The sequence below is a fragment of the Nicotiana sylvestris genome, chromosome 4, assembly GCF_000393655.2.
Source record: "Nicotiana sylvestris chromosome 4, ASM39365v2, whole genome shotgun sequence".
In the NCBI taxonomy this organism is placed as follows: domain Eukaryota; kingdom Viridiplantae; phylum Streptophyta; class Magnoliopsida; order Solanales; family Solanaceae; genus Nicotiana; species Nicotiana sylvestris.
Genome location: NC_091060.1, coordinates 108,782,842 through 108,795,284, shown reverse-complemented (window position 1 = coordinate 108,795,284; position 12,443 = coordinate 108,782,842). Strand labels below are relative to the sequence as shown.

General features: G+C 41.8%; 1 protein-coding gene across 1 annotated transcript; it reads right to left on the bottom strand.

The window, feature by feature from the left end:
• Nucleotides 1–4,874: 4,874 nt before the first annotated feature.
• On the bottom strand, nt 4,875–12,132 carry LOC138889979 (uncharacterized). The gene is made up of 4 exons (XM_070173328.1): nt 11,862–12,132; nt 10,874–11,000; nt 9,990–10,301; nt 4,875–5,055 (listed from the first exon to the last, which is right to left on the bottom strand). The coding sequence occupies exons 1-4, from the start codon at nt 12,130–12,132 to the stop codon at nt 4,875–4,877; spliced, it is 891 nt and encodes a 296-aa protein (XP_070029429.1).
• Nucleotides 12,133–12,443: the final 311 nt, after the last annotated feature.

Genomic DNA, 12,443 nt, shown 5'->3' with positions numbered 1-12,443 from the left:
CCAAGTACAAGTCCTTCGGATCAATTTTCGAAGGCGTGAGAAACCAAAGGATATCATGGTTGGAAGCCGATACATTCTGAAATTGAGAGAAATAAAATGAGAGAGTCTTGTTGGCGAAAACCTCCGGGCACCATGAGGCAACGGGAGTAGAGAAATCGAAAATGAGAGAGCTTGTTTAGTAAAAAACTCGCTAAGAGTGCTATGAGGCGACAGTGAGAAGAGAAATGAGAGAGGTCGACTAGCGAAAACCCGCAAAGGGCGCCGTCGGCCGAAAAAATGATTCCACCTCAGAAAGTTCTGGCAAAGTTCCCTGGTTTGGGAACATAAATCCGTTTTGGTTCATGAGGAAATGCAAGTTCATGAAGGTCGGACATCCAGTCCAAAAAGCATGTCATGTCAATTTAAAGTTAACATGTTTGCCTCAAATAAGTTTTTCTTGTCCCGAAAGGGACACTTCTCTTTAAAAATTCGTTTTCTCCGCTCTTTGTTTACCCTTTCCTTAAATCCTTTTCGTTTTAACCCTAAATTCCGAATGTGTTGGAAAGAAAAGGTGGCATGAGCGGTTTTACGGAGCTCCATTTAGTAAGAAGCAAAGAAAATACCCCGCTTCAGCGGTACGTCAGTTTGATCCCGACTGATCATGATGATGATTGTTTTCGAAGTAGAACAAAAAAAAAATCAGGCAAATCCCCACAGAGTCTCCCCTTGTAAAAATCCCCACAGAGTATCCCCTTGTAAAAATCCCCAAAGAGTCTGCCCCGGCAAATCCCCAACGAGTCTGCCTTGTAAATATCCCCACTGAGTCTGCCCCAATAAAAATCCCCACTGAGTCTGCCTCGGTAAAAATTCCCAAGCAGAATGGGATGGAAGAACCAAAGCCTTACACGGGCAAATCATCGCAAAATCTAGGAATGCGAGTCTGATCAGTTTTAAAGGGGATCGCTTGTGAAACCAATCAACGGTAGAGTTTCTCAATAGGAATAAGGACGGGACCGAGCAATTGGAACAATCAAGGCCACCGAACCAACCACCTTTTTCAAACTGACAATTGTTCTTTGTTTGGAAAATTGAAACAGGTGCGAGCCAAAGCAACCATGCAAGAAGCAGGTGCCGCCCAAAAGGAAAAGAAATACTTAAATGCTCTACAGCTTTGCAATAAGGAATCAACCCAAAAGGGAAGTTTCCCCAAATTCTCTCCTGCATTTTACTAAAAAAAAATGAATGAAAAAATAATAAAAATAAATAAATAATAAAAAAAATGAAAAGGAAGTGAGAAGAAAATTCAAAAAAGAGGGTTGGTTAGAATCCCCAATTTTTTCCTTTAGCCAGCATTAGGGCTCCAATCCCTAAGTTGAGCGTTTTTCCTTTAGCCAACATTAGGGCTCCAATCCTTGAGTTGAGCGTTTTTCTTTTAGCCGACATTAGGGCTCCAATCCCTGAGTTGAGCAGTTTTCTTTAGCCAGCATTAGGGCTCCAATCCCTGAGTTGAGCGTTTTTCCCTTTAGCCGACATTAGGGCTCCAATCCCTGAGTTGAGCGTTTTTCCTTTAGCCAGCATTAGGGCTCCAATCCCTGAGTTGAGCATTTTTCTTTTAGCCGACATTAGGGCTCCAATCCCTGAGTTGAGCATTTTTCCTTTAGCCAGCATTAGGGCTCCAATCCCTGAGTTGAGCGTTTTCCCTTTAGCCGATATTAGGGCTCCAATCCCTGAGTTGAGCATTTTTCCTTTAGCCAGCATTCGGGCTCCAATCCTTGAGCTGAGCGATTTTCTTTTAGCCGACATTAGGGCTCCAATCCCTGAGTTGAGCATTTTTCCTTTAGCTATCATTAGGGCTCCAATCCCTGAGTTGAGTGATTTGCATTTAGCCGACATTAGGGCTCCAATCCCTGTGTTGAGCAATTTTCTGTAAGCCAGCATTAGGGCTCCAATCCCTGAGTTGAGCAACTTTCCTTTAGCCAGCATTAGGGCTCCAATCCCTAAGTTGAGCGTTTTTCTTTTAGCCAGCATTAAGGCTCCAATCCCTGAGTTGAGAGTTTTTCCCTTTAGTCGACATTAGGGCTCCAATCCCTGAGTTGAGCATTTTTCCTTTAGCCAACATTAGGGCTCCAATCCTTGAGCTGAGCGATTTGCTATTAGCCGACGTTAGGGCTCCAATCCCTGAGTTGAGCAGTTTTCTTTAGCCAGCATTAGGGCTCCAATCCCTGAGTTGAGCGTTTTTTCCTTTAGCCGACATTAGGGCTCCAATCCCTAAGTTGAGCGTTTTTCCTTTAGCCAGCATTAGGGCTCCAATCCCTGAGTTGAGCATTTTTCTTTTAGCCGGCATTAGGGCTCCAATCCCTGAGTTGAGCGTTTTTCCTTTAGCCAGCATTAGGGCTCCAATCCCTGAGTTGAGCATTTTTCCCTTTAGCCGACATTAGGGCTCCAATCCCTGAGTTGAGCATTTTTCCTTTAGCCAGCATTAGGGATCCAATCCTTGAGCTGAGCGATTTGCTTTTAGCCGACATTAGGGCTCCAATCCCTGAGTTGAGCATTTTTCCTTTAGCCAGCATTAGGGCTCCAATCCCTGAGTTGAGCAATTTCCATTTAGCCAGCATTAGGGCTCCAATCCCTAAGTTGAGCGTTTTTCTTGTTAGCCGACATTAGGGAACCAATCCCTGGGTTGAGCGTTTTTCCTTTAAAGCCAGCATTAGGTCTCCAATCCCTGAGTTGAGCAACTTTCCTTTAGCCAACATTAGGGCTCCAATCCCTGAGTTGAGCGAATTTTCCTTTAGCCGACATTAGGACTCCAATCCCTGAGTTGAGCAGTTTTTTTTAGCCGACATTAGGGCTCCAATCCCTGAGTTGAGCATTTTTTTTAGCCAACATTAGGGCTCCAATCCCTGAGTTGAGCAGTTTTCTTTAGCCAGCATTAGGGCTCCAATCCCTGAGTTGAGCAGTTTTCTTTTAGCCAACATTAGGGCTCCAATCCCTGAGTTGAGCGATTTGCTGTTAGCCAACATTAGGGCTCCAATCCCTGAGTTGCGCGTTTTTGCTTTAGCCAGCATTAGGGCTCCAATCCCTGAGTTGAGCAATTTCCATTTAGCCAGCATTAGGGCTCCAATCCCTGAGTTGGGCGTTTTTCCTTTAGCCAGCATTAGGGATCCAATCCCTGAGTTGAGCGTTTTCCATTTAGCCAACATTATGGCTCCAATCCCTGAGTTGATCGTTTTTCCTTTAGCCAACATTAGGGCTCCAATCCCTGAGTTGAACGATTTGCTTTTAGCTAGCATTAGGGCTCCAATCCCTGAGTTGAGCAATTTCCATTTAGCCAGCATTAGGGCTCTAATCCCTAAGTTGAGCGTTTTTCCTGTTAGCCGACATTAGGGCTCCAATCCCTGAGTTGAGCATTTTTCCTTTAAAGCCAGCATTAGGGCTCCAATCCCTGAGTTGAGCAACTTTCCTTTAGCCAGCATTAGGTCTCCAATCCCTGAGTTGAGCGATTTGCTTTTAGACGACATTAGGGCTTCAATCCCTGAGTTGAGCATTTTCTATTTAGCCAACATTAGGGCTCCAATCCCTGAGTTGAGCGTTTTTCCTTTAGCCAGCATTAGGGCTCCAATCCCTGAGTTGAGCGATTTGTTTTTAGCCGACATTATGGCTCCAATCCCTGAGTTGGACATTTTTCTTTTAGCCGACATTAGGGCTCCAATCCCTGAGTTGAGCGATTTTCTTTTAGCCGACATTAGGGCTCCAATCCCTGAGTTGAGCGTTTTTCCTTTAGCCAGCAATAGAGCTCCAATCCATGAGTTGAGCGATTTGCTTTTAGCCGACATTAGGGCTGCAATCCCTGAGTTGAGCAAGTTTTCTTTAGCCAGCATTAGGGATCCAATCATTGAGTTGAGCAATTTCCATTTAGCCAGCATTAGGGCTCCAATCCCTGAGTTGAGCGATTTTCTTTTAGCCGACATTAGGGCTCCAATCCCTGAGTTGAGCGTTTTTCCTTTAGCCAGCATTAGGGCTCCAATCCCTGAGTTGAGCAATTTTCTTTAGCCAACATTAGGGCTCCAATCCCTGAGTTTAGCGACTTTCCTTTGGCCAGCATTAGGGCTCCAATCCCTGAGTTGAGCAACCTTCCTTTAGCCGACATTAGGGCTTCAATCCCTGAGTTGTGCATTTTTACCTTTTGCGACATTAGGGCTCCAATCCCTGAGTTGTGCATTTTTACCTTTTGCGACATTAGGGCTCCAACCCCTGAGTTGCGCTTTGTAGACTAGAGTTTTCCAATCCCCTCATCAATTCTGTAAATTTTCATGGCAATTAACTCACGAAATTTTTCTAGTGAAACTGGGGCAGAAAATTTCGTTCGTTTGTTTTGTTGTTTCAGCAGGTCTGACCTCGAGGCGCACGGATCAAGATGACCTATGGTTTGAGTCTCAATCCAGAATAAAGAAAAGAAGAAAAGAACAAAAAAAAGATGTTCCCAGATATTGGAACAAACAAAGGGCTGGTCGCTCAAAATTTGATCAAATTCCCGAGCTCCGCCAATCCCGTTTCACTCAATACTGCAGAAATAAACAAGCGCCTACAACTTGCGAGCATCAAGATTCGGATCGAAGTCTACAAGCAGAATCGGCTAAGACCCAAGATCAAGTTGCAAAAGAATTATAGATAGGAATCTTGTAACTAGTGGTTGACAGGCATAAGTAGTTAGTTCAGTTTCAATTTCCTTTGGTTGTAATAAGGAGGTCAGTAAAGCAGTAGTGGAAACAACAACAGCAGTAACTGCAAGCATTGCAATCCCATGGTAGTCCCAGCTACCAAAATTTCCCGAACTACATTAACCTGATTCCCCTTTAGCTAGGGATATGTAGGAAACCTTTGAAGCAAAGGTTTGGTTAAATGTTTTTCAAAAAACGCTTCGTCTTCATCGACGAACAACTTCCGCCGTTGACGAGCTCGTCAAGCTCCCATGGCTGCTGCGTTTTTGTTGCTTCTGCTACATCCAAACAGACCCAGCTGCATCTGCCTTCATCTTCTTCGTCTCTGTCAAGCTCGAGCTCCAGCCATGGACGTCCGCTGCTTCAAAAATGGTCAGGTTTGGTCATGTACAGCAATAGATGATGCTGGCATGCCCACAAACCAGCCAGAGAACACAAACACATAAAGGGATATGAGGGTTTGGGATTCATAAGTCAGCAAATCACACAACAAGTGAATGACAGAGTGCATACATAAGGGAAAATATTAATTTAGAAGGGGAGGGAGCAGCATGCTTAGTAATGTAACTTGATTGCATAAACATAAACAGAAGCAGGCAAGGATGAAGGAAACTGAAATAGTTAAAGAAACATGTTGTTGTTGATGCTTGAAGATTAACTAGGATATGCCAGTAGAGAAACAAAGTGCAGAAATGAAAAGTAGGCAAAAATTCCACAGTCTAGCCTTGGCTTTCAGCCAGCTAGACAAAGCAGTAGCATAAGCAGTAGTAGAGAAAAGAGAGAAAGTTTTGAATGTAAGTGTGTGTTCTTGAACTCAATTGTTCGTGTCTTTGAAAGAAAAGAGGGTGGGTATTTATAGTTTGGAAAACAGGTGAAGAATAAGGTAATAAGTAAAGTCTTAACACAAACATGGAAATAATCACAAGTCAGAATCAATTACCACAAATGATTCTATTTAATTAAGGGATCACTGTTTAACGGGTAGCAGCAGGTCAAACTACGGAAAGAAAATCAGTTTGGGGACAGATTGATTATTGCCATAAAAGGGGTAGTAAAAGCATGAAGCAAACAATCAAGTCTAAGTACAAAATATGCTTATTTTGGGAAAGGATTCAGCAAGGTAAAATATCACAGTACAGGGAAAGCAATCAATTAATTTTAAACAGGCGAGTGAAATTAGGAGTCATAAAAGAAATTTTTTTGCAATCAGCCACAAGACTAAGATCAATCAAGGAAGAAACATGATTCTGCACTTCAGTACATAAAGAGAGTGAACAGAAGCATCAGACATGCAAGGTCAAGCACATTGGCAAAAGAAACAACATACAATAGTAGCATAAATAAGGATAGGATTCAGTAGTGAACAAAGTTAGATAGTGAGGGCTCACACGTATAGCCAATGTGAAGAAGAGAGTCAAAAAAATAAGTAAAGGTCTCACAGTAACAAGTGAGGAAGCCTTTTGAGAAATTAGGGTTTCAACAATAGTCGAGTTAAAAAGATAGTAAAACTCAGAATCAGATAAGTCACATAAAGAAAAGAGAGTCTGAAACAAGGAACTTTTAATCGAGTCAAGTATACATTCAAACAAGCAGTTTCAGACCAAAAGGCCAATGGTTTTCCATAATGATCGAGTTTAAAAGATGGTAAAACTCAGAATCAAATAAGTCAACAAAAACGGAGAACTTGATCGAACCAGTACACACTTAAACAGACAGTTTCAGAACTCGGATGCGACCAAAAAAGGAATTAGGGTTTTCAACATGCTGACTCAGATAGAAGAACAACATGAGCAAAACATAACAAAATCACAAACAACATTAAAATCGGAGAAGAGATCTTTTGAAAAACTTAAAGGAAAACCCCAATGAAGAGTCGTTTTGAAAGAAAAGTTGAAGAACTTTCGAGAAAACACTTATGACATTCATAGTAAGCACAAATCTATGGTAGATCTAAAAGAAAAATCAAAAGATCTTAAAGATTAGGGTTTTGAAAAACCCAGAAAAGGTGAGAAAGACCTTAAAAGTTATCGATCTAACCAGGATAGTCAAGGATCTGCCTTGAAAGGCCACACATGACCGGAGAAAGGCCATGAACAGAAGTCGAGCGAGGACTGGACCAGATCCCTTCGAGGTCTGGCCATGAAACCACAGAAACAAACACCCAGGAGCCATAGGAGGTTGATACACATCTCCAATGGCCATGAGAGGCCATAGATTAGACAGGGGTTAAGGTGGATTAGGGTGAAATTAGATGGCGGTGGCTAGGGTTCATGAGGGATTGCAGACAGAGTTGAGAGGGAAGGGATCTAGAGGCAGCGGTTGTTGAAAAATAAGGTAGGTTTAGGGGTCTTTTGGGTTTAATTATAGAAGGGCGAATGGTGGCCGCCGTTGATCTGAATGATCAACGACCTGGATTCAAAAGGGTAGGTAGGGGAATTCGGGTTGGGTCATTTAATTGGGTTAGGGTTCGGGTTTGAAATGAAATTGAGCCGGGAAAATTGGGTTTAATTTGGGGTCAGATTTAGGCTAACATTGAAATGTAATTGGGCTATTATTTAAATAGCCAATTTTTCCCTTTTAAAATTATAAAAATAGTAAATTAATTTCTAGAAATAAATTGAAAGCACTAAAATGATTTATAACATATAATTATCAATTTAAAAATATAAGACTTAATTTTATGAATATAAAATACAATTGAATCTTTAAAGGGCTAATATTGCAATTATATGCAATTTAGCTTAAAAATAATAAATAAATTTGTAAAAATATGAAAAACCTTAGCTATATTTTAGCATAAATATAAAAGTCCAAAAAATGAATTACCAAAATAATAATTTTGGAAATAATTTGTGGGGGTGTTATGGATAAAAAAGGGAAATAAATTGATTTGAAAACCTTTAAAAATTATGGAAAAATAATAAAACATTTGGATATGCTTACATATATATACATATGCTATTTTGAAGGTATTTTTCATATTGAAAATATATAGAGAAAAATTTGGGTATCAACAGCTGTCCCTCTTTACTCGAGAAGGATGAAAGAGTTGTCGAGTAAAGATATGATGGCCAATTTTGACCGAGCGAAATGGTTTGAAGAAGATAGGCCGCACCCTGGCTTCTGAGCTGCCTACATATCCCTGGTTTTATAGGAATTAGGCCATATGTAGTTCAGGATCCATCGGCGGAGTATGCCGATGGAGACTTTCCAAGAACGGACGCAATATCCAGGGCGGGGTGAGTGGGTGGCTTGTAGGAATGGTTAAATTTTGATATGGTTGCGGGAACTAGAGTGGGGCCGCTCCTGCCGGGATGGCCATTGCTCGCCGGTTTACCTGCAATTAGAAATAATACAAGCATATATTGCGTATAAATCTAAACATGATGCAAATTCCCGTCGGACCATGAATGTTGTCTTCGAACGGTTAGGATGATGTCCTTAGACCATGACGTCCTGGGCCATGAAGCATATGATAAAGGATTCACAGGTCATGAAATGATGCTCTCAGGCTATGAGGATGGTGCCTCCGAACCATGGTGCCTTTAAATAATGATATGCAAAAGATTAAAAAGGATCCTCTGGCCATGACATGGTGTTCTCGGGCTATGAAGATGGTGCCTCTGAACGATGATGCCTTTGGATAATTTGGCGATCTTTCAGCACATGAGATGCAATATGAGGCGATCTTTCAGCCCATGAGATGCAGTAGCATGATGCGGACAAGACAGAGCTTAGTCTTGCAAATTGAAGGGCAGAGCTTATCTTGTAAGAGAAACAAAATAAATGATTCTTGAGATAGTGCTTAGCTTCGAAGAAAATTAGAGGCAAAGCTTAGCCTCGGAAGGTAGAATGATAGCCTTATGCAAAGATGCAAATGCGGACAGAGGTAAAGCTTAACCTCGGAAGGCAGAATGGTAGCCTTATGCAAGAATGCAGATGTTGACAACATTTAGTCTCGGAAGGCAAAATGGTAGCCTTATGCAAGAATGCATATGGAGACATCGTTTAGTCTCGAAAGGCATAATGGTAGCCTTATGCGATGCAAATGTAGATGGAGACAACGTTTAGTCTCGGAAGGAAAATGGTAGCCTTATGCAAGTTGAAAGGCAGAATAGTAGGCTTATGCAATGCAGATACAGATGGAGGTAGAGATTAACCTCGGAAGGCAAAATGGTATCCTTATGCAGGGTGCAAATGGAGACAGCGTTTAGTCTCTAAAGGCAGAATGGTAACCTTATGCAAAAACGAAATAACGAATGATAGTAGAGTTTTTTTAGCTGATAGCAGTTGGCGATGTCGTGATTACTGAGAGCGTTACGATAGATGAAACGTCACTGGTGTATGTTGATAGCAAATGTTTGCAAGTGTAACGTTTCAGAGAGTCATGTTCCTGAATAATGTTTGTCCATGAGTGTATAGTATGTTTAATTATTTTGCAATCCTAGTGCCTGCATCCAAAGAAAAATCATGAGTTTTGTAGAGGGGGGAGGTTAGCGTGTATCCTCGCTGGCTTTGGTTGTCCTGCTCGGCTTTGATCGGGTGATATTGTACGTATCATTGGTGTAATGTTTCTAAACAAAGCAATTTCAGTAATAAACATGCATGGTTTCGTAAAAATATGACATAAGTGTATAATTAAGAAATAGCTTTTAGTTGAACCAACAACTGTGACGTGGCTCCGGACATTGCGACCTCTCTAGCTATGGAATTTTGAGGGCCCCCCTCAAAATTCTGCCCCAGTTTGATGAGTTGACATTTCTGACTGATACTCGCGGCGATTGGCTGAAATTACTTCGGAATTTTGAGAGTCCTCCTCAAAATTCTGCCCCAGTTTCCAATTGCGGGGGGAAATGAGATTTTTATTGAATTTGTGACTGAACCCATAGGGTTGCCTACGTATCCCTCTTAAATGGGAATCAGGTCAGGCGTAGTTCAATTTACTTCTTATAAGGAAAGCATAAAGATTATATATAGTAACGCTTGACTGTATCTAAATTGATCGGCTTTGGCCAGACTTCTCCGTCCATTTCTGCAAGTATTAGGGATCCTCCTGTCAAAACTCAATGAACCATGTATGGACCCTGCTAGTTGGGAGAGAACTTCCTTTTGGCTTCATCTTGATGCGGAAAAATTTTCTTTAACACCAGCTGCCCCGGTGTGAACTGTCTTGGCTTGACTCTTTTGTTGAAGGCTCTAGACATTCTGCTCTGATAGAGTTGACCATGGCAAACTGCATTCATTCTTTTTTCGTCTATAAGGGGTAGTTGCTCATAACGACCTTTTACCTACTCTGCGTCATCGAGTTCAGCTTCATGTATGATCCTTAGGGAAGGAATTTCTACCTCAACAGGAATAACAACCTCTGTACTATAAACCAACATATAGGGGGTTGCCCCGGTTGATGTGTCGACTGTGGTGCAATACCCCGGAAGAGCAAATGATAATTTCTCGTGCCACTGTTTATGATTCTCTGTCATTTTCCTCAATATTTTCTTGATATTCTTGTTGGCGGCTTCTACAACTCCATTCATTTGAGGCCTATAGGCTGTGAAATTCTTGTATCTGATCTTGAAAGTTTCACACATAGCTTTCATCAAGTCACTGTTGAAGTTGAAGCCATTATCAGTAATGATTGACTTTGGAATACCGAATCGACAAACAATGCGGTCGCGAACAAAGTCTACCACGACTTTCTTAGCCACTGCTCTGTAAGATGATGCTTCGGCTCATTTAGTGAAATAGTCGATGGCTACCAGGATAAACCAGTGTCTGTTGGAAGCGGTAGGCTCGATTGGTCCAATAACATCCATTCCCCAAGTGGCGAATGGCCACGGTGAGCTTGTTGCATTAAGCTTATTTGGAGGTACCTTTATCATGTCTGCATGTATCTGACAGCGGTGGCATTTTTGGACATACTGGATGCAGTTCGTTTCCATGGTTATCCAAAAGTAACTTGTTCGGAGTATCTTCTTTGCTAAGACAAACCGTTCATATGGGGACCGCAGGTCCCAACATGAATTTCCTCTAGTAACTTGGATGATTCCCTTGCGCCGACACACCTTAGTAATCCCAAATCAGGAGTCCTCCTATATAGGATTCCTCCGCTGTGAAAGAAGTTGTTGGACAATCTCCGAAGTGTGCATTTCTGAGTAGGATTTGCAAGCTCTGGGTACTCTCCTCTTGCCAAATATTCCTTGATCTCATGAAACCAGGGCTTTCCGTCTACTTCTTCTTCAATATGCACACAGTAGGCTGGATGATCATGGATTTTCACTGGAATGGGATCAATAAAATTCTTGTCTGGGTGTTGTATCATAGATGTCAGGGTGGCCAATGCATCAACGAACTCATTCTGGACCCTAGGAACATGCTGGAATTCCGTCTTCCTGAACCTCTTTCTCAATTCCTGTACGTGATGTAGATACGAGAGTATCTTGGAGTTCTTTGTTGCCCATTCTTCTCGTACCTGATGTATAAGTAAGTCTGAATCTCCAATCACTAGCAGCTCTTGAACATTTATGTCTATGGCTATTTTGAGTCCTAAGATGCAGGCTTCATACTCGGCCATATTGTTGGTGCAGTGGAACCTGAGTTTGGCAGACACCGGATAATGCTGACCGGTTTCCGATACTAGGACTGCTCCTATGCCAACACCTTTGAAATTTGCTGCTCCATCAAAAAACATTCTCCAACCGTCATATGATTCTGTAATATCTTCTCCTATGAATGATACCTTTTCATCAGGAAAATACGTTTTCAGGGGTTCGTATTCTCCATCCATGGGATTCTCAGTAAGGTGGTCTGTCATTGCTTGTCCCTTGACCGCTTTCTGAGTTACGTAAACAATGTCGAACTCACTTAATAGGATTTGCCATTTGGCTAGCTTGCCGGTGGGCATGGGCTTCTGAAAGATGTACTTTAATAGATCCATTCTCGATATGAGATATGTAGTATAAGCACAAAAGTAATGTCTTAGCTTCTAAGCTACCCAAGTCAAAGCACAACAGGTGCGTTCCAATAGAGAATATCGGGCCTCATACGGGGTGAACTTCTTACTAAGATAATAGATGGCCTGCTCCTTCCTCCCTATTTCTTCATGCTGCCCCAGAACACAACCCAAAGCTCCATCTAATACTGCAAGGTAGAGTAATAAGGATCTACCTGGATCAGGCAGGACCAAGACTGGTGGTGTTGACAAGTACTCCTTGATTCTGTCGAAGGCCTTTTGGCAGTCATCAGTCCATTTGGTAGCGGCGTCCTTCTTCAACATTTTAAAGATTGGTTCACTAATAACTATAGACTGTGCTATGAATCGACTGATGTAGTTGAGCCTTCCCAAGAAACACATCACATCATTCTTGTTCTTTGGCAGTGGCAGTTCTTGAATATCTTTGACTTTTGATGGATCTAGTTCTATTCGTCGACGACTCATAATAAACCCAAGTAATTTTTTAGCGGGAACCCCAAATGCGCACTTCACGGGATTCAGTTTCAGGTTGTACCTCCACAATCTATTGAAGAACTTTCCAAATCATCTATGTGGTCAGTGGCCTTCTTGGACTTGATAATAACATCATCTACATATACCTCTATATCATTGTGTCTCATATCATGAAAAATGGTAGTCATGGCCCTCATGTAGGTGGCCCCTGCATTCTTCAGGCCGAACGACATCATCTTGTAATAGTACATTCCCTACGGCATAATAAAAGCCGTTTTCTCAGCATCTTCTTCATCCATCCA

Excerpts from the sequence above, each read along its gene's own strand:
- LOC138889979 (XM_070173328.1), bottom strand. The coding sequence starts at position 12,132 with ATGAGTCGTCGACGAATAGAACTAGATCCATCAAAAGTCAAAGATATT. Across the intron at positions 11,001-11,861 it reads CTTGGTCCTGCCTGATCCAG|ACAAGAATTTTATTGATCCC; the intron begins GTAGATCCTTAT and ends TACAACACCCAG. Across the intron at positions 10,302-10,873 it reads GAATATTTGGCAAGAGGAGA|TGACTTGATGAAAGCTATGT; the intron begins GTACCCAGAGCT and ends CAACTTCAACAG.